The 22,897-nt window shown below is 37.3% G+C and overlaps 1 protein-coding gene across 1 annotated transcript in view; it reads right to left on the bottom strand.

Moving 5' to 3' along the window:
• Window positions 1–6,391: 6,391 nt before the first annotated feature.
• Window positions 6,392–22,897, bottom strand: part of ARL8B (ADP ribosylation factor like GTPase 8B) — a 49,188-nt gene continuing 32,682 nt past the window's right edge. The window contains exons 2-7 of the mRNA XM_063114343.1: window positions 18,388–18,468; window positions 16,863–16,936; window positions 16,325–16,418; window positions 13,253–13,320; window positions 12,955–13,025; window positions 6,392–8,630 (exon numbers count right to left, since the gene is read on the bottom strand). Of these exons, the coding sequence (XP_062970413.1) occupies window positions 8,581–8,630; window positions 12,955–13,025; window positions 13,253–13,320; window positions 16,325–16,418; window positions 16,863–16,936; window positions 18,388–18,468 (438 nt within the window). The 3' untranslated portion in view covers window positions 6,392–8,580. The remainder of the gene's footprint in view (window positions 8,631–12,954; window positions 13,026–13,252; window positions 13,321–16,324; window positions 16,419–16,862; window positions 16,937–18,387; window positions 18,469–22,897) is intronic.

Here is a 22,897-nt window from a genome sequence, read left to right as displayed (position 1 = left end):
GCGCCTCGAGGCCCCGCCCCGTCTTCGGGACCCGCCCCGGCCTCTGGCCCCGCCCCGGGCCCGGGCCCCGCCCCCTGGGCGGTCGGAAGCACGCACCTGCTGGCGTGGCGAGTATGGACCGGTCGGGCCCCGGGCGAGGGAACTTCCACCCAATGCGAGCGCGACACGGTAGCGCCCGACGGATTCCAGACAGACGTGGCCCCTGACCCCGCCCGGCCCTGGGTAGACCGTATCTCTCTTTGGGCCGAGCGTATGTCTGGCCGAGCTGGGACAGGAAAAAGTCACTCCAAGTCTAGGTTAGGGGTGATGGCAGTTAAAATGCATATAAGGAAAAGAGGAAGGAAAAGAACATTTCTGCATAAAAGGATCTACTTTTGCATATCGAGGGCAAGGTTTTTAACTTGCCTTTCTGTGATGGGGTAGGGATACTGCCTCTTACCTCAAGGACTTTACAAAACGGTATTCCGAATTCTTCTCTTTTTATAGAATTGCTTACAGTAGTTGTAAAAAAACAGTATTCCCAGATCTCATCCTAGACTTATCAAACTCCAACGGAGGGTCCCGGAAATGTGTGTATAACAAGTGTTGGTGGGCAACTCTTAGGGCCTGACAATTTCAGGAAATACTGAGTTATGTTATATTGCCTTTGTCTCAGAAATAAGATCCTTATCAAAAAGGGGTTGGGGTAGAACTCAAAGCAGCCACCACCACCAAATTATTTTTTACTGGATCTATTTAAACACGTCCTCTCCTGCCCTTTCCACTCCCATCAACTCTCCTGTGCACCGCAGCAGGGACCTAACCTTTGAGGTGTGGGATAGATTCCAGTCAAATCACTTTACCCTTCTGTATCTACGTCCTATGATAATTAAGAAGGTTGCAAATTTCAGTTCTGAAGGGCTGCTTTCAGGTTTAGTGTTTAGGGTTTCTGTTTTTTGTTTGCTGCATTTGGAAATGCCAGTAAGCTTTGCCTTCCCTAAGTTTAGACCATGTGCCTGTTTTACCACGGTTCCTGGAAAGCTTGGGAAACAAGGCATGTCTGGACCCCCAAATCAGAGGTTGGCTGAGTGACCAAGGGAGTGATTAAGAGGATAAGCTGTCATACGGCACTCTCATCACATTTTCAGGGTCAGGGGACTTTCTGCAATACAAAGGGGTGATGGGGACTCAGAAGAAACATTTGATTATAACACATGGTATTTGGCACATAGTAAGGTCCTTTTTGTTGGTAGAGCCTTGTTCCTCCCCAAAATTGTGAGAGAAAGGTAGGCCCAAGCAGTAACAAGAGCACAAAGAGCTTGAGCCAGGATCTTCTGACTACACAGTTTCTGCTCTTTCCCCGTCTGTGAAGGACACCTAGGGACCCTGCTGGAAGCCCACCTCCAGCCCTTGATCCTGAACTTAGGTTTTGCCTTCCTGGAACTTGCAAACTGAATGTGAAAATTAAGTTGCATGCTGTATGTTTCCTTCCTAAGTTACTTTATTGCAAATATTAACTTAAACTTGATCTCCCACTATAGTCAATTGTAGACCACATTGATGACAGCTCTTGTCCTCACATTAGAAAAAAACTTTAATAAAAATAAATCTCTTCTAATAACCAGAGAAAACCATCCAACTTCTGGAAGATGCATTTTTTTTTTTTTGTAAAATTGACAATATCTGCCAGTAGTATAGGTCCTAGGATTTTCAAAACACTTTTGCATGTGTCCTCATTTAATTTTCACAGAAAACATTGCAAGGTGTACTCTGCAAACCATATGGAAAAAATCAGATTGGGGGCTCAATTCTCAGAGCTTGCTGGCTCTAGGCAGAAAAAAATCACCAAGGTCAAGGGGATCCCTGGATCCCTGTACTGGCCAGCCACCAAAAAAAAGGAAAGAAAGGGCCAGCCCGTGGCTCACTCGGGAGACTGCGGTGCTGATAACACCAAGGCCCCGGGTTCGGATCCCATATACAGATGGCCGGTTCGCTCACTGGCTGAGTGTGGTGCTGACAACACCAAGTCAAGGGTTAAGATCCCCTTACCGGTCATCTTTAAAAAAAAAAAGGGAAAGAAAGTAAGCAAGCTTCTACTCAGGTCTCCCACACTTTAGTCCAGGGCAATTACTCACATTACAAATAGCTGGCCCTCGAGCAGAGAAATGCAGTCCTTCTACTCTTCCCAAGCCACCCCAGGGGCAACAATGCTGACATTAGTGTCCTGCAATTCACAGCCTTGGATTTAGGGGCCAGGTTCATATAGTGTTTCTTTCTGCAATTAAATTGAACTGAAAGAAAATGGATTATCTTGTGACTAGCCCTTTAGACTAGGACTCCCCACAAAGAAAAGTAGCTATCATAGTTTGATTTGTGATAGGATTTTTTGCACATAATCTCACAAAAACATCAGGGGACTGATAAAAAAGGAGGCAATTTCATTGTAGAAATTGTTTTATCATGGGAACGCCAAAGATATGACAGCTAAGAACCCAGACTCAGAAGTCTGATTGTCAGGAATGGCCAGGTGTTCAAACTGTAGCTCTGCCCTCTGAGTGAACTTGGGAAGTTACTTAACTTTTCTGGACCTGTTTTCTTAACTATTAAATGGGAGAGTGGTAAGAACAGAACTTACAAGAGTTGTGAGAATTAAGTATATGTATAAAATGTACCCACAACAGTGTTAGATATGTAGTGAGCTCTATTATTAATACTCTTCAACTCTGTGTACCTTATATAACACAGTAACTATGGAAAAGTGCCTGGTACATATAACCTGAGAACCATTGGATGAATTAAAAAGCTAAGCCCCTCTAATATTCAAAGCACTATTTTAGGAGAAAAACATGTCTCAGGAAACAGTATAAAATAGGACAAGGGATAAAACTCCCCAGTCCAAGAACAGCTGAAAAAAAGTCTTGAGTCCTCAAGTCTAATTCGATTTGTTTAACTCATCCAGCTCAAGTTGTTTTAACTGTGCAGTTCTAAACATCATGGTCCTAAATCTGTGATTTGGGGTTACATCACACAAGGTAATCCAAATTTGATCTCCTTACTTTTGTACGTGGAAGGAAGTGACCTGGCTAACAAGTACTTCAATACCTTTAAAAATATCCTCCATTATAAATAGGCTGATTCCGTTTTTTGGAATCAAGTCTTGTGAGTCTGAGTACATAAATCAACGCATGAGGTTCCTAAAACTGCAAAGCTAGAAGAGGGTTCTGGCCCTATGATGACCTCAAAGTATAGTCCCAGAGCTTCCTATGTTAAATACTTCGGTTAAAATAGTCTGTCAAAAGGAGGGATTTTTGTACTCTTAAGAAACGATAAATGATATAGTGTCTAAAGCAATACAATAATGTAAAAAAAATCAAGTGATGTAATGAGACTTTGAAAACTCTGATTATTACTTTTTTCTGAAGCAACATATACTTGCTATATGAAGAATGGGGGGAATAAACTTAAGCAAAACAAAAGGAGGGAGGGAATTATCTGTAACTAATCTGGGGAAGATCCAATTGCAGAATACAGTTAATATTGTTTCCGCAGCTCTGTAAGAGCTAAATTTCACATTTGGTGCAAAATTGAGTAGTATATAATTATAGTTCCAAACTATTTGATGGGTGGAAATCCAAAAGTATGTGGACAAGCTGTTAACAAGAGACAGGGGAAAGAGATTAGTAGAAATAAAAACTGGTACACCCCTTATGAAGGGCAATTTGGCAATTCCTAGTGTAAGTACAAATGCATTTACCCTTTGATATACTTCTGTGAATTGCTACACATGTACAAAATGACTCATTACAGTACTGTTTATAAAAGCAAAAGGTTATAAACAACACATATGTTTATCAACAGGGACCAGTTAAATAATCGATGGAATCCTGGCACAATGAAAACCACACAATAAAATGGGAACCATGGTGCTATGAAAGTGAATGAGGAACTCAATACGTATTGACATGGAAAGATCACCAGGACATAGTAAGTGAAGAAAAGCCATGTTCGAATCAATATACTACCTTTATGTAAAAAAGTGATTTTTTTTTAAATGCATATTTACTTTTTTTTATTTTGTATAAAGAACATATTAGAAAGATAAATAAGAAACTGATATGAGGGTTACCTGTAAAGGCCAGGCATGGAGGGGTGGTCACTCAGAAATGGGTGGGATCAAGACAGTCTTTTTATGTATTTTCAAATCTTTTAATCATGTGACTTACCTATTAAAAACTAACTTATTCAAAAAAATGGAACTTGGGAAAAAAGTAAGATTCCCTTCCACTTGTTCTAAATACTAAACCACTGAACCAAATGTAGCAACTATCCATCAAGAACTAATACTCACCATGAATGCATCATGGCACTGCCTTTACATATTGATGCTTCCAGAGAAAGTAGGAATCATATAAACTCTTAATGCTTCTTTGTTTTGGGGGGTTTTTTGTCTGTTCCTGAAGCTGGTGGGTACAGGGATACAGGGATTTGAACCCTTGACCTTGGTGGTGTAACAGTGTGCTGTAACCAGCTGAGCTAATCGGCCAGCCTCTTAACCCTTCTTTGAATGGTGAGGAGGGGTAGTACTTTCATAAATTAGCTAGTGGCATGACAAATAGTAGCAATTTGAATTTTTCCTTACAGAATAAAAGATGCAATAGAAAAAAGAGTTATCCAATTCATGTATTGGGTAACAGTAGATAGAAATGATGGATTCTCTTAAAATATATTAACAAGATAGCACATAGTGAGATACAGACTGTACAACACTGAGGGCAGGCCAAACTTGCAGATGATATAAAAAACTGTTTGGGGAGATACTATAATCAGCAATCGGTTACTGTCCTACACTTCCCATGTTCAAAAGGCACACTATGGTTTTGCTGCCCAATCCACCCATCCAATTACTTTGAAAGGAAGTATTTTCTAACCGTACCAGGTTTCTCCAAAGCTCTAAATAAATTCTAGTAGAAACTAGCAACACAGCAGTTAAAAAGTGTTAAACATTAGCTCTAAACCATTTACCCTCAAACTGGCAGAAGGTACATATTTTTCCACAGCGTACACCAGAGTAAACGTTCTTCTGCAATCTGGGAAAAATACTCTAAAACTTGCAAATCCTTTCAAAATATAAAACTGTATGTTTACAGCATTTCCTTCAAACAAAATGTAAGTTATTTCATCATTCTGTAAAATGCCTATCTCCAGCCATTAACTGTTTTAAATTTTAAAGTTATAAAATGTACATGTTTCTGCATTTTTGGATTATTTCCAAGTGGAAGGGCCATGCAATATGAACATATTTACTAGGACAAGTGGGCATTTTCATCTCTTCTCTGCTTTGTTTCAAAACCAATAAATCTCTAGGCTGCTAGAATCAGCATGTTAGTGGGAGAAATCATGTTAGAAATCCTTTCTTCATTTTACGGATGGGAAAACTAAGGCGACACAGGGCATTCAGCAATTCACCACAGACAAAAATCAGTTAACACAAAGAAAAGAATACATTCTCCCAAATGCCAATCCAGAACCAAGCTACATTAGCATTTTTAACTGAAAATTCTTTACCTACATCCCTTTTATGAATGCAAGACCTGCAAGCCCCTGTACAATGAGGCTAAGGTATCTTTTCCCCTTCCTGATTCCTCCTAGGAAATCTGCATTACCTAAGTGCCTGCTGCCTTGGGAATTTAGAACAGAATATCTTACTGAAGAGGAGGCTTATTAATGAAATGGAAATAATGAATGACTACTGCTGTTTCTTAGGTTAAGAAATTTCCCTTTAGAGTCCATCTAGCATGTCAATAACTTGCTTCTATTTCCCTAAGAACACCCAAGAGGCAGCAATGACAAGAGAACATATTTATATTAATAGCTGAATTTTAAACAGAACTTTGTGTGGGGAATATTTACCAACAGGAAACACCTGCAGTGGGCCACACACTCGCAGAAAAGCAAACCTAAGTCCATAAGTCTACTGTCTGCTTTACTGTCTTCCTTTTCAAGTCTCTTCACTAGCATAAGTGTTGTTGAGGACATGACCTCACAGGTTTGCAACAAAATGAAAATATTTTAAGCAAACATGGTGGTTTGTTTACATTTTTAGAGTGAAGCATTTGGCCAATTGGATGTTACAGCATGGTGCCTGCTTTACTCTAAATGTGCCTTTGTGAGAAAACCAGCGTGTTTGGTATTTAAAATATTTTTATTCTGAACTGAAGTCAGTAAGTAGGTATGTCTTGCAATTTCACCTTATTAGTATGGTTTTGGTCTGACTTTTAAAACTGGATTATAAAATGCTTTACTAGCTCTTGCACTTAAAGTACTAAATTTGGTGTGTCATGACAGTTTTTATAAGTTGCGGCATCTTCTTCCTGCCCATCCCCCCCCCCCGAAAAAAAAGTCACAATATCAATCCTGTGGATATTTTTAAAGTTTATTTCTATTTTAACTAGCCCACATACCCAACTCTTTGAGGGCTGAGCTGATTTCTTTCTAGCATATGGTCTATGTACCCAACTCATAGTACCTTTCTTTTCACCCCCTTCCAAAAAAGTCTGCACCTCCCACCATGATGCACATTTTAAGTTAAAATTGCCAATACAACCCTCAAAATGCAAGTTTATTGAATAAAGCTGAGAAGAGCAGTAAACAGACAAAAAATGCATACACCTAAATAAAAAAGTCATGTATTTACAGAGTTCAGTAACTGTTAAGATTTCACATGCAGAGGTTAATGCACAGGAAGATGTTTGTAGTAGCATTTGGAAGTCTTGAAAAAGCTGAAAGCAATGAACAGACACACAAGCACATTAGAGTTTAGCTATAGGTCAGTGAACAAACCTATGCAGTCCCCACATAGTTACACATTCTAGTTTGGATCTGATTCCTCTTTTTAGGCACAAGCAAGTTGCCACATTCCTTCTAACAGTTCACAGTGGCCATTAATGGTGTTAAACTACAGAAGCAAATTTAAATACCACGTTTACATTACAGAACCATCCATCCCATCAGGGAAGTATGCAACATGCTTCAAAGAATAAGAAAAGAACTTTAAAAGCCCAGATTCTACTCATAAAGATGTGAATGGAGAAAAACAAGTAGTGTCTGTGCAACACAGTGCAGTATTTTGTACAGAATATTTTTAAGGCCATGGCAGTCTATAAATTAAAACTGGTATTCATTAAAAGAACTTACTGTTGACTACACTCTGAATGCTCAACATGTTTGGAAATGCACTGTCTACGTAAGTGCTGCTTAACAAAAGAAACAAAATCACACACAGTGTGAGGCAACACATAAGCAGGTGTATGTACCATACAGTTTTATCTACTAAAGTGGTCTACATGTATAATAATTTACAAATGAACCAGTATTAATATGTCCCTTTATGTATATGGAGATCATTAAACTACAAAACATGTTCATTTTCAGTTTTTATACATCTCTGTATCATAGAAGCAAACAATAAACTGCATCAGTTCCTCAGTTCTCTGTGTGATTATTAAACAACCTGTAGACATTGCACATGATTACATTAGATAAAGCAGGCAGGTCTAGAGTTGTCACAATAATCAAGATGTCTAATGGCACCAGACAAAAGAGTGCCAAACCTTACATCAATTAGAGAGAAAAATAAGACTTTGTATTTGTTTATAAGTATCTTTGTGCTGAAAGTCAACTTTATGACTGGATATAAAAAGTTAAGAGTTAGAGTGTCATGCAGCACTGACTTAATGACTGGAAACAGAAAGAACAAACAGGTGTTTGAACAAAGTCTGACAGTCTTAACAGATTTTATTATATTGGCTGGAATGCTCTAATTTAATGAAAGCTTTTGAGAAAATCTTCAATTCCCTACCCCTTAAAAAAGTATGTCAAACCAGGAAAAAAAAAAAAAAGTAACGATCTGGATACAAAACAGCATGCTTTAGTTACTCCCATATCCCCAACTGCTATCTGGTGATAAAGAATGCTCAGAAAGCAGAATGTTTCTAAAATTCATTAGATAGGATCTCACCGGTGTAAAGAACCAACAACATTGATCTGGTGCCTCTACTCACTCTCTGCAGACCATTCTTTAATTTCTAAGGTGTAATTATACATTTCACATGCATTTGTGAGATAAAATATATCCCACATGAGTCAGGCTTAAAGGTTTTCTAAATACTGTGTGTGGCACTAGAAACTTCATGCTGTATCAAGTCAGTATCAGTATTAAGCTACTGGACTATGTAATGAAATACTATAGACATTTACCAAAAATGAATATAAAAATCTGGCCCAGAATGACCAGAACAAAAATATGCAATTTTTTAAATTTCAGATGGTCAAAAGTGGTGTTTTTTTAAAAAGCTCTACACAGTTTAAGACAAGTATGTGTAAGAAGCCTTTCTGTGTGTGCTGACTTTATCATGACAACTCTAGCTGATTCTTTATGAAGGATTAGGGATACACATCTTCAGCAGTGCACATGAGAAATAAACTCTGAAAAAGGCAATTTCTTGGGTTTAGGAAGGACCGTATTCTGGGGAGTACTTCAGAGGAACGGACAATAATTCTAGGATTATAGCCAAGAAGGACTGGAAGACGTCAGGAGATGCTTCAGCTTCTTCTAGATTTTGAATGTTGAATAAGCCACTGAAGTGTGATATCTAAAGATAAGGGGGAAAAAAGTGAAGATGTTAAGATACCAAAGTTAAAAAACTAAACATCAGAGACAGTATTTAAAGTACAAGTAATTCAAGGCACATGCTGGGCCTGTCCTATCTGCCTTCTGCATCTATACTACTCTATTACCTGAGCTTCAAGAGGGTAATATGAGGAATTATCAGAGACTAAAGATTCTTCTGATTTAAAAATTAAATTGTGCACAGGACAGCTGGTGCCATTTTTTATGCATCACCTATAAGATCAGGTACTGCATGCAAGTTGCCAAGAATGCAAAGAGCTGGGAGAACCCCTCACGGTCCTCAAGGAACTTTTAAGGATAACAGACAGAAAAGACAAGTAATCATTTGGGTTTGGGGAGGCGCCCTACAGAATGGAAGGCAAAAGAAATAGCAAAAGCAAAAGAACCAAAAAAGGCATGAAACTGTGTGAAGCTCTGGATGGACTGTAAGTGATGCAGTGAAGCACTGGGACAGGGAAGAATACTGTCATTCACTTCCAAGGACAGCAGGGTTCACAGCCTTGCCCTTTTGATATGTGGGGCTAGATGATTCTTTCCTACACAGGGGGAAAGGCCTTTCCTGTGCACCTTAGATGTTTTGCAGAATCCAAGGCCTTAACCAGCAGATACCATTATCAACAAAACCTCCAGTTGTGACAACGAAAACTGTCTCCAGACATTGTGAAATGTCCCCTGGGAAGCAAAACTGTCTGCAGTTGAGAACCACTGGGCTACAGGGAGCCAGATAACTTTGTATGTAATTCTTAGGTGCTAAGAAGTTTGGGTTTTTTTCTCAAGTCAATAAAAAGTTACTGGAGAATTTTAAGCAAGGAAATCATATTAGTTTACTTTTGTTAAGCTAGCAGTGGCAACAGAGGAGGATAACTTGGAGGGTTACCAATGTGGGGACTAACTATCACAACAGGAGTAGGAAAGGGACAAAGGCGCCATGGGGTTGGAGAGGAGTAAACATGACTAAGATGTAGAACTGATAGGACTTGGTGGCTGAGCACATGTAGTGGGTAAGAAAGTATCTTCTGGACTGAATGAGTGTGTGAGTCATGGAGCTGCTGACTAATAAAACAGTGGCTAAAGGAGAACATCATTGAGGAGAAAAGATTAAAAATTCAGGTGTACACACATAAGTTTGAGGGGCAGTGGTTAACACATATGAAGATGTTCACAGGCAGTTGTAGCTATGTGGATCTAAGAGATGACAACTGACGAGATATCATCTTATAGGTGGCAGGTGAAGCTATCGTAGCTGAGACTAACCAAGAAAAGTGCACAGACTGAGAAGACAGCTAAGTCAGAACACTGAATTACTATCCTGAGTTCTTTAAAATGTGTTATCCACAAAAAGGGTATGTGAGAATATATTAAAAGCAGCACTCTATTCTCCAAGCAGGAAAAATGTGTAAATCCAGTCTTCCCGTTTCCCAACTAACATGCATGAGGGAAACTCTAAGCCACACATATATAAAGAACAGCCAAGAGCTGAGATATGAACAAATACAACCTGTTCACAGTTGTGGAAACAATGATTTAACCAAATGCTGAACTGGTCTTTTGCACTCAAAACAGAAATGGCAGTGTGTAATAAACACAAAGCCACACTCATTTGAACTGAATGAGAAAAAGGTAAATCTGAAGTTAATCCAAGTTTAAATATTTAGGAAATTCACTAAAAAACAAAGGAAAACCCTCTGTGGACAATGGACAGAGGTCATACCCTGAAGACAGATGGATCCTTAAGACTAGATAAAAAGGCTGAATAGAAATAAGATACTCAGATGAAGAAGGAGTCACCTTCCATGACAAGAAGATCATAGATAAGAACAACCTTTGCAAAGATCATCTTCCCAGAAGTTATCTGTTGTACATGTGATTTGAGGCCGTTACTAATGAAATTAAGGTACGTCATGTACCACATTAGAAAACTGCAAGAATAATATACAACCCATGTGCACTGAAATACTTTTTGGAGCAACTTCATAAATTCATAAATTTGGCATATAACATGATAAAAGCTAAAATCAAGAAGGGTATTCTGAGTTGATTACCTAAAAAGTTTAATCCACTTGGTTGTCATTTATATTTCTTGCTCTGAAATAAATAGGCATTTTGATTTAAAAACTACTTGTTTTGAATTTAATTAGAGTGGATTCACCTGGGCTTAACACTTTAAATGAACGAGGAATGCTAAATTACAAACCAGGTGGCCACAAACCACGAGGATCAGCCTCGAACAGCAAAAGAAGTTCTCACCAGCTTTATTGCATTTCCTGCATAAATGAGCTCGAGAGTTTTCAGGAAAATAACTGGCTAGTTTGTGACAGTGGTAAAACAAAGGATTTTTTCCTACCTTCAGCCCCCCTCCCCCCTCCATTTTAGGAAATACGAGAGAAAATATAATAATTTATAGACTACCACAATTTACTAAAAATTATGACAGTGCAGAATATGGTTTCTCAACCTTGCTACATTTTATGCTGGATAATTCTTTGTTATGGGGGCTGTGGGATGTTTAGCAACATCTCTGGTCTCTACCCATGAGATGCCAGCATCACTCTCCTAGTTATGACAACCAAAAATGTCTCCAGACATTGTCAAATGTCTCCTGGGGGAAAAACTTCCCATTGAGAACCACTAGTACCAGTGGTTACTTTATACCAGAACCACTGGTATAAAAGTAAATGCTCTCATGGGGGCATTTGTTAAAATTGAACAAGAATTCTCCTCACATAAAAAAAAAAATTTTTTTAGGGCCAGTCTGTGGCTCACTTGGGAGAGTGTGGTACTGATAGCACCAAGGCCACGGGTTTGGATCCCTGTATAGGGATGGCCAGTTTACTTGCCTGGAGAGCGTGGTGCTGACACCACCAAGTCAAGGGTTAAGATCCCCTTACCGGTCATCTTAAAAGAAAAAAAAATTTTTTTATTTAAAATAAAGTCTAAATAAGTCTAATAAGTGCTTGAAGAGTCTGTTGTTAAATTAAATGAATGCCCCCAATGTAAAAAGTCACTTACTCTATCCGTTTAATAAAGGAAAATTTGTGTCCATCAGCTGAATTACTAGGATTCAGACTGCTTTGGATGGTCTTTAAAGGAAGCCCAGAATCAGCCAGAATGACTATCAACACTTTGAGCTCATTAGAGCATGTTTTGGGGGGAGGTCAGGGGAGTGAGGTACAAGAGGCCAGACTGAAACTAACTTGAAAAAAAAGTTAAGTATGATGAGAACCAATGCATAATGAATGAAGGCCAAAGAAAAAAATGTCAAAATACTTTTTATGTTCGTTTCTTCCCCTCCCCCCCCAAGATACTAGTTTGGTATGATTTATTACATTTTATTCCAATACACTTCTGTTTGTTAAATAATACCTCACCAAATTAGTTGAAGTCATACATATTCTTTAAGGATACTGTGCTAGACTGAATAGTGTCCTAAAAATTCATGTCCACCAGAACCTTAGAATGTGACTTTATTTGGAAACAGGGTCTCTACAAGAAGTAATCAGTTAAGATGAGGTCATACTGGATTAGGGTGGGCCCTAATCCAATGACTTGCGTCCTTATAAGAAAATAATACACTCACACAGAAACACACCAGGGGAGAAAGCCATGTGAAGCATGATTGTGAGGCAGAGATTGGAGAGGTTCATCTACAACCCAAGGAACTCCAAGGATTGCTGGTAACCATCTCAAGCTAGAAAGAGGCAAGAGAGGGTCTTCCCCTAGAGCCTTCAGCAGGACCATACTGACACCTTGATTATGGATTTCTTGCCTCCTGAACTTCAGAGAATAAGTTTCTGCTGTTTTAAGCCACATAGTTTGCGGTACTTTGTTGTGGCAGTTCTAAGAAATACAGACATTAAGTAAATAAGGGTACTTTTGGCTTATACTTCCAAAAGAGTGCTAACATATTACAGTAATATACTAGTTCAATAAATGAAAAATTGTTATAGTGCCTGTACAAGTTTTGTAAAGACATTTCAAAAATGTTATTTTGTTATAAAGCACAGCTGGATACTAGCTCTGCAAAAATTAATACAATAAATTGGTACCACATAATGCTTAACCTCACAGCTTTATTGCATTCACTTCTTTAAATAGCATAGAGAAGATTCAAAACGTTATATGTGGTGCCGAAAGGCATAATGTCTGCTCTTTTTTCTCAGGCAAAAAGCAACAGTACCCTGTAAAGGAAGTCACTTAAACAAAAATGGGGATTATAAACAGTAAGAAGCACTAAATAATCCTTCAAATTATACCCATCTCTTTCAAAACTGCCAGTCATTTCTTACCTATATTATCCTTTTCTTTGCAAGAAATTGAATAGCAGCAAATTTCTCTATCCTGAATAGCAGACAGATTCCTATAAGAAGCAAAATTAAGAGAATAAGTCTGTGTTTAGAAAAGCTGCCATACTTTGTTCAGTTTTACTTGGATTCACTTCTCTAGCAGGCCAAGTTTATCTACCTAAAAACATGGCTATGATAATTACTGAATTATGAATGAAATGTTGCTAAACAAAACAGAGGGCAAAATAGTGTCATCTAGAACCAAATTTTAAAAGCAATATCATTCATTCTGAAGACATACATTTTTTCAATTAGCTGTTTCTCATCCAAGGCATTAGGAAGATCTCTCTTGTTTCCAAGTACTAGCACCTTTAAAAAGAAGATATTAAAAGTAAACTTTTATGTAAGAAAATGTCACATGTATCATCTTGATATATGAAGACATTAAAATTAGGATGTTAACATAAACCATAATATTAAAGCATATTTGTGTAACTAGTTGCCTATCTCATTCATTTAATTATTCACATTAGCATTCACTTAACTCCTACCATGTAGATACCCTTAATTCCTCTGACCTCTCTCCACACTTTAAGTTACTCCAGGTTCTCAAGCTGTAACTGGCTGAGTGGTGCCAACTTCTATTTAAAATATTCTAAGTCTAGGGCCGAGCCCGTGGCGCACTTGGTAGAGTGCTGCGCTGGAAGCGTGGCGACGCTCCCGCCGCGGGTTTGGATCCTATATAGGACTGACCGGTGCACTCACTGGCTGAGTGCCGGTCACGAAAAAACGACAAAAAATAAATAAATAAATAAAATAAAATAAAATATTCTAAGTCTATGCTACGCATTCTGCTATTTCTTTTTGTGGTTGGGGGGGGTGACTGGGATCCGAACCCGTGACCTTGATGTTACCAGCATCATATTCTGCTATTTCTTAATAAACTGTCACCAAAATGCAAATATGATCTTAACCACCAAGGGTGGGCACCATTTTTTATGTCAGCCATTAATCATGTGCATGTGTAAATAAGCTTTTAAAAGTCAGGATACACCTATAGAATATTATTTATAAATATTCTAAGACAATGGATAAGGGTGGGCATCAGGATGAATATAGCAGCCATAAACTCTGGAATAAATGTCATCATCTGATGGTTATACGTACTTTGAAAAAAAAAAGAGAGGGGAGGGGGCAGAGACAGCCTTCCCAATTGCCACTCTATCTTTCCCATACACAATATTCTTTCTCTATGAAAGCAAAGAATATGAGTACATATAACTTATTTCACAGCATCCATACCCTAAGTCTGAATTTGTATCTTTGATCTAGTCTAATGAAGTACACATCATGTCATACCTATTTCTTTCACTTCATACCTCTCCCACCTCAATTCCGGACATTCTGACCAATACCATTCACAGGCCTAGACTTTTATTTCAATTTTGCACAGAGGACAAAGAAGCAAGGGCAGAGGCACAGGCGGCCAAGGGCACCAGGAGTTCTCAGAGGAGTGTTAAATAAGACTACAGGAGTCAGAGAGCCAAGAACCAAATCTCAGTACCTTTTGTCAGTTCCCTTCCCTGACTCTTACCTCTCTCCATACTTTATTTAAGTCACTCCAGGTTCTGAAGCTGTACCTGGCTCAGTTTCTAATCAGGTATCATGGTCATTTGTGATCAGCTGTCAGTTTTGTGGTTTCCTGGCATCTCTTCTCCACTTTATGCAACTTCCTCTCAATAAAGCTACTTACTTCTGTAGATGATTTCTTCCCCAGCTGTCCTCTTAGATACAGCATGGGCACATAATTTAGGATCAAACTGATGCAAGAAAACAAGGACAGAGAATCCTTCTGATAGTAGAGGCACATCAGCTAGAACTTCTCCAACCAGAGCAATTGTGCCTACTCTTCAGAAATTAACTGCATGTGGTCACCAGACCTATCCTGTAGTGTGAGTTTGGATGTGATCCTGGCAGCTGCTTAGCTTCCCTTGTTCTAGCCTATTTTCTCAGCCTGGTTATTTATGTGCAGCCTTCCCAGAGACCCTGTGAGCTACCCAATATCTTTTCAATGAATTCCTTTCTATTTAAATCAGCTTTCTACCACTTGCAACCAAGAATGCTTATGGTGACCAAGATAAGACTAACTTTTAGTTGCAGTATGCAGAACTAGTTTTTAACACAAAATAAAAAGAATAAGCTTTGAAGTCAGATAGACATGTATTCAAAACCTGGCTGGCTGTGTACTTACTAAAGGCCATGTGATCTTGTATGTATAACAACTGCTATAAAGAAGGGATAACACCACCAACCTCAAAATGTTGTGAAGTTTAATTGAGATAATATACCTCAAGTATCTGACCTCCATGAGCTTACAATGAGGTTAAAGCCTGGTGCTTTTCAGCATTCCTCAGCTCAACAAACAGCACCACCCTCCATCTAACTGCAAGAGCAAGGAACTAGGAATTATTCTGTATACCTCCCCTTCTAATCCATTACCAAGTCTGGTGACTATGCTCCTAAATATCTCTAAAATCTGTTCCCTTCTCCCCATCTTGTCTGTGACATAACCCTAATACAAGGTACCATAATTTGTCAGAAATACTAAAACAGCTTCCTAAAACCATCCTCCTCACAGTCCCTCTTGAACACTTCAATCCACTCTTAAGCTGTGTAATCCAAGTGATCTACTCAAATCATAAATCTGATCATCTGAAGCACTTCGATGGCTTCCCACACAGTCCTGCATAGCACAGCCTCCTCCAGTGTCCCAGCTGCTGCACGGCCTGCCACTCTCCACCCTCCCCTCCCCACTCTGCTCTGCATTCTAGAGAGACTCGCCTCCTCTCAGTGCCATGCTTCCACTCACCAAAGGGCCTCTGGCGAGAATTCTCTTCTCCTCCAACCATCACATCCTTCATGTTCCTACACATCCCTCAGATCTCAGCTCAAGTGTCACTTCCTTAGTAATCTTTTGTTCTTTCACCAAACTAGACCAAATCTTCCTCCTAACTTACAACTCTCATAGCCCCTTGCACTTGCTTCATAGCATTTATCAGAACTGCATTATTCAAGTGTTCTTCGATCATCTACCTTTCCCACTAAACCAAAAGCTCCATGATGGCAAAGATTATCTTTCTACTGACTTCTCACTATCATGTCCCCAGGACTGAGCACTGCTCCTGCTGCATAGTAGTTTAGTAGATACCTGGTTAAGAAATTCATAAATAGCACAATGCCCAGTAAATGGCAGATACTCAGTAAACATAAGCCTTCCAGACATTAATTTAAAAAAAGACATTTTACTGATTTCCAATATAATGAATACAATTGTATAATTACAAATATAAAATAACAAGTACTCCATACTTACTGGAATTCCTTGTAACTGTGGTTTATCTAGAAGATTATGTAGTTCATTTCGAGAGGCTTCTATCTTTTCACGATCTGCAGCATCTATCATGTAACTTTTAAAAAAAATGAAGTGATCTCAATGTCTTCTCTACATGCACTAATGATGACAACTAGGATTATACATTTTTAATTTTCTTAAAATTTACACTATCGAAATTGTTAATCAAAATAAATTAAGTCCTAGATAAAGAAAAGCTCAGCACCATGAATACTTTTAACTAGACTGTTCTTGCAAGATAATACATGATAGTAAAACATTTCTATCCCTTAGCTTTTCAGCTGCATAAGCAAAAAACATAAACAATTAATCACAGAATGAGAGCTTTAAGTCATAACTTTTTGTTAATGGAATTATACTAAGAAATTAGCTAAGAAAGATTTTTATTGCCTGAGATAAAAACCGAGATTTTGGAAGTATTAAAAACAACTTTCTTCTTTGAAGCCTAAACTGATATTAAAAAAAAAGAGAGAGGGACAGGAAAAAAAAAACAACTTACACAATAGCGTTGACTCCCCTGCAATACCGTTCCCACATGCTCCGGAATCGGGGTTGTCCTCCTATGTCCCAGATCTTTAAGTCAAAACAAGACAATTCTTTTTTTGTTTTTCTTTAGGGTGGCTGGCTGGTAAGAGGATCTAAACCCTTTACTCTTGGACCTTGGTGTTACCAGCACCACGTTCTAACCAAGTGAGCTAACTGACCAGCTCAAAACAATTCTTGATAAAAAATATTTCAAATAGTTCATTGAAGGAGGAAGTAGAGAAAGATCAAGAAGATATTCTCATTTCCACAATGTTAGAGCCAAAGTGCTCCTGAAAAACTTCAGCTCAAACAAGTCTTAATCTGGGAATTCTTGGGATCACTTTTAAATCTTAAGTCCATATTTAATGTGTTTACACTAGAACTAAAATTCTGCTTGGTTTATGTGAAATACTTTCTTTTCCTGTTAACAAATACATTTCTAACACTGAAAGTATGTCTTTAAGATAACACTTTTAAAATCTACAGAACTACAATGCCAAGACAGAGAACAACAGTTCAGTATCTATTAAAACTTAATTGTCTGATTTGGTATACATCAATGCCCAAACTTTTATTATCCTGCAAATAACATAGCCAACCTTCCTACCTAAGTGTTTTTTCTTGTATAAAATTATTTCATGCATATAAAAGCCACTATCCATAGTTATGTTATTTCTATGCCTAACTGGGCATAGACATATACAGCACCATGGTGGGCACTGTGCTACATAAAAGTCTTAAGTTATAGTATTTATCTTCAAGAGATTTCCAGTTTAGCCATAGACACTAGTAACATGCATAAAGAGACATATACATGACTAAATTAGTAGCTTCATTAGATGTGCCACAGAAAGAGTTTAGTGAACAACTTCTGTGAACCACAAGAATTGGGCAAAATGGCCATTTAGGGCTCAGGCCATAGAAGTAAACTTCCATGAACCAAAAAAACAAAAAACAAAAACTGCCCCTAATAAACAGTCCAATAGTCCATGACTTAAACCTGTCAAACTCATTCTAAAAACAAAATTTTGTTAAACAACTAGCAAACTTTTTTCTATTTTACAATTTTAATTTTAGGGCTTAGTAGTAAAGATAGGGAAAACTGTTGTAGCATTTTGCTACCACAAATATAATACTAAACTACCAATATTATAAATAATAAATTATTACCTTTCAATATAAAATATTATTCATGAAATAATGTAATGTCATATTCCAAATACTCTAAAGATAGGATCTTTATTTCCTAGGAACATCTAAATCCCAAATATTACTTCTGCCAATCCATATGCTAAGTTTTTTATGGGCACTTAACATTTCAACTCATATATTTTGATGTATTAGAGAAACAGAAAACAATGGATTTACACTCTTCTGGAACATGCTTGTTCATTACTTAAGAATTGCAAATACTCAAGTAAAAACAAAGAAACAAAGAGAAAAATTCCTAGCTGTATAGGCTAGCAATTTAAATCAAGTATGGCAAGAAGCTGACGTACCTTTATTGTGACGTTACCTTTAGTTACTTTCCTCATGTTGAAGCCCACTGTGGGTATCATATCTTCACTGAATTGTCCTGACTGAACAAAATAAAACATATGAAGTCAGACTTAACAATATTTATAAAGATATAACACTGCGTGACCTTCTAGCATCAACCTTGCATTTGTGCCCATTTTAGTAAATAATATTTTAGTGGTGGTAACAATCTACTTTAAGAACACATTCCTCATAGCCATAATTTTTAAAGAAGTGCATTATTTTGTTCATGCAAAGGCATATTCTCCCATTTGAAACTGAGGCAATTTTTTACATATACCCTTAGTTTAAAAAAAAAAAATTACAAATATATATATGAAATTTATAAATTCTCCCACCTATATATACATTTTCAAAAACAAACCAGAAGAAAATCAAAAACTTCACATTTTTCAGCATTTAAATTATTTTGACAATACCTGTTAAAATTCACTGCTGAGCAGCTTTTTGCAATTTGTCTTTTTAACAAAGGCTGATCAAATATTTTGTTCTGTGGAAGTTTTTCCTTTCATGTAATCAGTTTTGTTCTTTTTTTGGCTTCTAACCTCAATGTCATAAGACTAAAATTAAATATTTACTAACAGTATTTGTGTGACTTTTTCAAATTTAAAATGTTCACCCATTTGGAATTTGATTATATACTGCAAGAAAGTTTCTTTTTCCAAACAGATAACCAATAATTATCCCACTACTAATTAAAAAATCCGGGCCGGCCCCTGGCTCACTCAGGAGAGTATGGTGCTGATAACACCAAGGCTCTGGGTTCAGATCCCATACAGGGATGGCTGGTTAGCTCACTGGGTGAGCATGGTGCTAACGACACCAAGTCAAGGGTTAAGATCCCCTTACCGGTCATCTTTTAAATAAAAAAAAAATAATAAAAAAAAAATCCATTCTTTCCCAACTAATTAGAAGTGATACACCAAACACCATATATAGACAGCTCTATATCTAGGTCCTCAATTCTTTTCCATTAGTCTGTTTCTTCCTAAATAAACACTGGGTTTATTATTATATCTTATACTAGGTATTATTCTATACAGCAGATCAAGAATTTGAAGAGTTTTCGAATAGTGTTGATTCATTATCTCTTACATTCCAAATAAACTTTAGAAATTAATGTTGTTAAAATATTGACTAAAATTATATTAAATGTATTAATTTGACAAGAACTGTCTTATCAACACATTATTTAACCACCATCAAGTCTCTCTATCCAGGCACATGGTTTGTCTACTCAATCATTCCAATCTTCACTAAAGTATCAGTTCTCATAATAACTCTTACATGTTTCTTGCCATATTCTTTGCTATTGTGAAGTACATCTTAATGAGTCACACTTAATACTGATTTTATGTATTTATATTCTAGGCACTTTACCAAATATTAATTTCTTGGTTGAACTAACCCTTATTTTGGTAAACAGCCCAAGATTAACAAATATCTATACAAGAGACTGATTAAACAAACAGGACTATTTTCAAGGCCCTAACAATGACTGACTGACTGCTATGACCTTATGCTAGCTACATATACATTCCACAATCGCTGCAAGTCCCGAACACACTGAATCGCAATTTTACAAATTAATTTCCTCTACCGAACTCCAAAAGTTCTACCTTTTTTTTTCCCTATTCAGTGGCGTTTTGGTTGATTTCAGAAAAAAATGTTAACAGAACCATAACCACTACTTTTACTCATATTAGACATTATAATCCTCATGATATCAAAACTAAATATATCAAAACTAGTCATGATAGAAGATACACAAATGTCCAACAAGCACATGAAAAGATGTTCAACATCACTAATCATTAGGACAATGCAAACCAAAACCATAAAAAGATACCACCTCACACTCATTAGGATGGCCACAAAAAAAAAAAAAAAAAAAAAGCAAACAACAAATACTGATGAGGATGTGGAGAAATTGGAACCCTTGTGTACTGTTGGTGGGAAGGTAAAATGGTATAGCTGTTGTGAAAAACAGTACAAGCAGTTCCTCGAAAACTAAAAATAGAATTACCATATGATCCAGCAATTTTACTTCTGGGCATCTACCCAAAAGAATTGAAAGCAGGCACTCAAAGAAATTTTGTACACTTATATTTATAACAGCATTATTCACAATAGCCAAAAGGTGGAAGCAACCCAAGTGTCCATGACAGATGAATGAATAAACAAAATGTAATATATAAACAAACTGTAATACATACAGGTGATCCTCAACTTATGATGGGGTTGCATCCATATAAACCCATCCTATGTTGAAAATATCATAAGTTGAAAATGAATTTAATAAATCAACCTACCAAACATCACAGCTTAGCATGGCCTAACTTGAAAATGCTCAGAACACCTACATTAGCCTACAGTTGGGCAAAATCACCTAACACAAAGGCTATTTTATAATATAGTGTTAAATATCTCATAATTTATTGAATATTGTACTGAAAGTGAAAAACAGAATGGTTGTATGAATACTGGAAGTATGGTTTAGACTGAATGGGTATCACTTTTGTACCACTGGAAAGTCAAAAAATCTTAAATTGAATTATCTTAAATCGGGACCGTTTGTCCATACAGTGGAATACAGTTGACCCTTGAACATGGAGCTTAGGGGGACTGACCCCCCATGTGGTAAAAATCTGAGTATAATGTGGAGGATACTAACATCAATAAGCACATGTATTTCACAGGGCTTAACCTTTAGCTTAATAGGACCACAGTCCTTAGATTTTAGTAGGGCCAAAGCCCTTAGCATAGATAGTAGCTTAGCAGGGCCACAGTCCTTAGTTTTAGCATGGCCAAAACCCTGTAGGTTTTAGGAATAGCCTAACTTTTTAGAATTACACATAGAAATGCTAAGCTTGGGAAAAACAGAAAACTTTCCCAGGACTAAAAAGTCTCTGTTGTAGATTAAAAAAAAAATTATAACACAGCAAAAGTGCTTGCTCTAAGGGCAGTCATCCTTGGTGCAGCTAAACCTAATGATGGGAAAGTACGTGAGCTAAAAGCTTCAAGATTAATGGCTGGGGGATGTTCCTCATCTTGCCTTCAGCTGTTTCTTTAAGTTTCTTGGGGAACTAAGTGTTGCCATGATGATTATCTCATTATTTCTTTTTGTACTTCACATAGCTTATTTTGACTCCTACTATGACTGATTAACCGCCTATGTTCTTTTCTGTCACTTTCTTGCCTGGGCAATAAAAACTGAGAGAAAACCTGATTCGGGGTCATTCCTAGGAAATCTCTCTTGAAGGAATCCCTCCTGGGATTAACCCCTTCAAGCCTCTCATCGCTTTGGAGAAATGGGCTTTGAGTAATCCTTTGCGTCTCCATCACCCTGGCAGAGGTGACATATAACTTTTGACTCCTCAAAAATTTAACTACGTGAGTATGTCAGTGTTGGTGCCCCCACCCCCATTTATTTCATATCATTAGGAAATAGTTATTTTACAAAATGAAGCAGCTAGAATGGGAGCTAAACATAGCTTGCAGAGTTAGCTTTCTAAAACATAATACATACTTGGCTAACTTTTCGCACACAATCTATGGAACACAACTTAATGTGTTCTCAGTGTTTTAGGGTCATTTTATCAATTGTAAAACAAGAAAACTAAATTAGATAACCCTCAAAGGTCCTGGCAATAAAATTTTATGATTATGAAGATCAATTATAGTGCTACACCATGATAAAAGTATAGGGGGTTGTAGTATACTGGGGTGCCCCTGAACTTCTTTAAAGAGGTTTATTCATCTCCAACATTTCTTCTCACTGTTGGAATACTAACAGTAACTTTCCTGTAATTCAGTTGCTATGGCTACAACTGAAAATTAGGTAATCAAGTCTTTTGAGTTTTTATTCCAAAATATCTTGAGTACAGAAAGATGTTCAATAAATATCTGTTGAGCAAAATAAGAATTATTAGGCTACAAAGGAAGAAACTGCTGGAACTCTTCTACCAACAAAGTACTTAACTTTAATGCATGGATTTTGAGGGATAAATTGACTCGGTAGCATTGTGTACTTCTTTCTTAGTGTGAAATCTTCATCATCAACTTTTAAAGCTTGTGTTGAATGACTAAACCACTCACTTGGCAGTTGTGCTCTAGGTTATTTTAATGCTGAGATTTATTTCTATGTTGTCAAGAAGCTGTTTAAATGAGACTAGCAGCTTGGGTAACAAAATGTTTAGAAAATACTACTTAATTATACTTTGCTTTATTTAAATAACAAGTCTAACAACAAATACTTATATAACATCAAACACTGATCTAGGCAGTTAAGCATTCAACAACCCCATAAAATGAGTAGCATCATCTTCATTTTTCAGATAAGAAAACCAAGGCAAAGACAGGTTAAGTCACTTGCCCAAAGTCACATTATTCTTAAAATCTGGATATTTATGAGCTGATCCTTTTAAGTGCCAGAACACAGACTTAGGGGGAAGGGAAGGGTATAGAAAT

This window comes from Cynocephalus volans, chromosome 11 (genome assembly GCF_027409185.1).
Source record: "Cynocephalus volans isolate mCynVol1 chromosome 11, mCynVol1.pri, whole genome shotgun sequence".
In the NCBI taxonomy this organism is placed as follows: Eukaryota; Metazoa; Chordata; class Mammalia; order Dermoptera; family Cynocephalidae; genus Cynocephalus; species Cynocephalus volans.
Note: the sequence above shows the minus strand (reverse complement) of the source record. Positions and strands in the feature narration are given on the sequence as shown.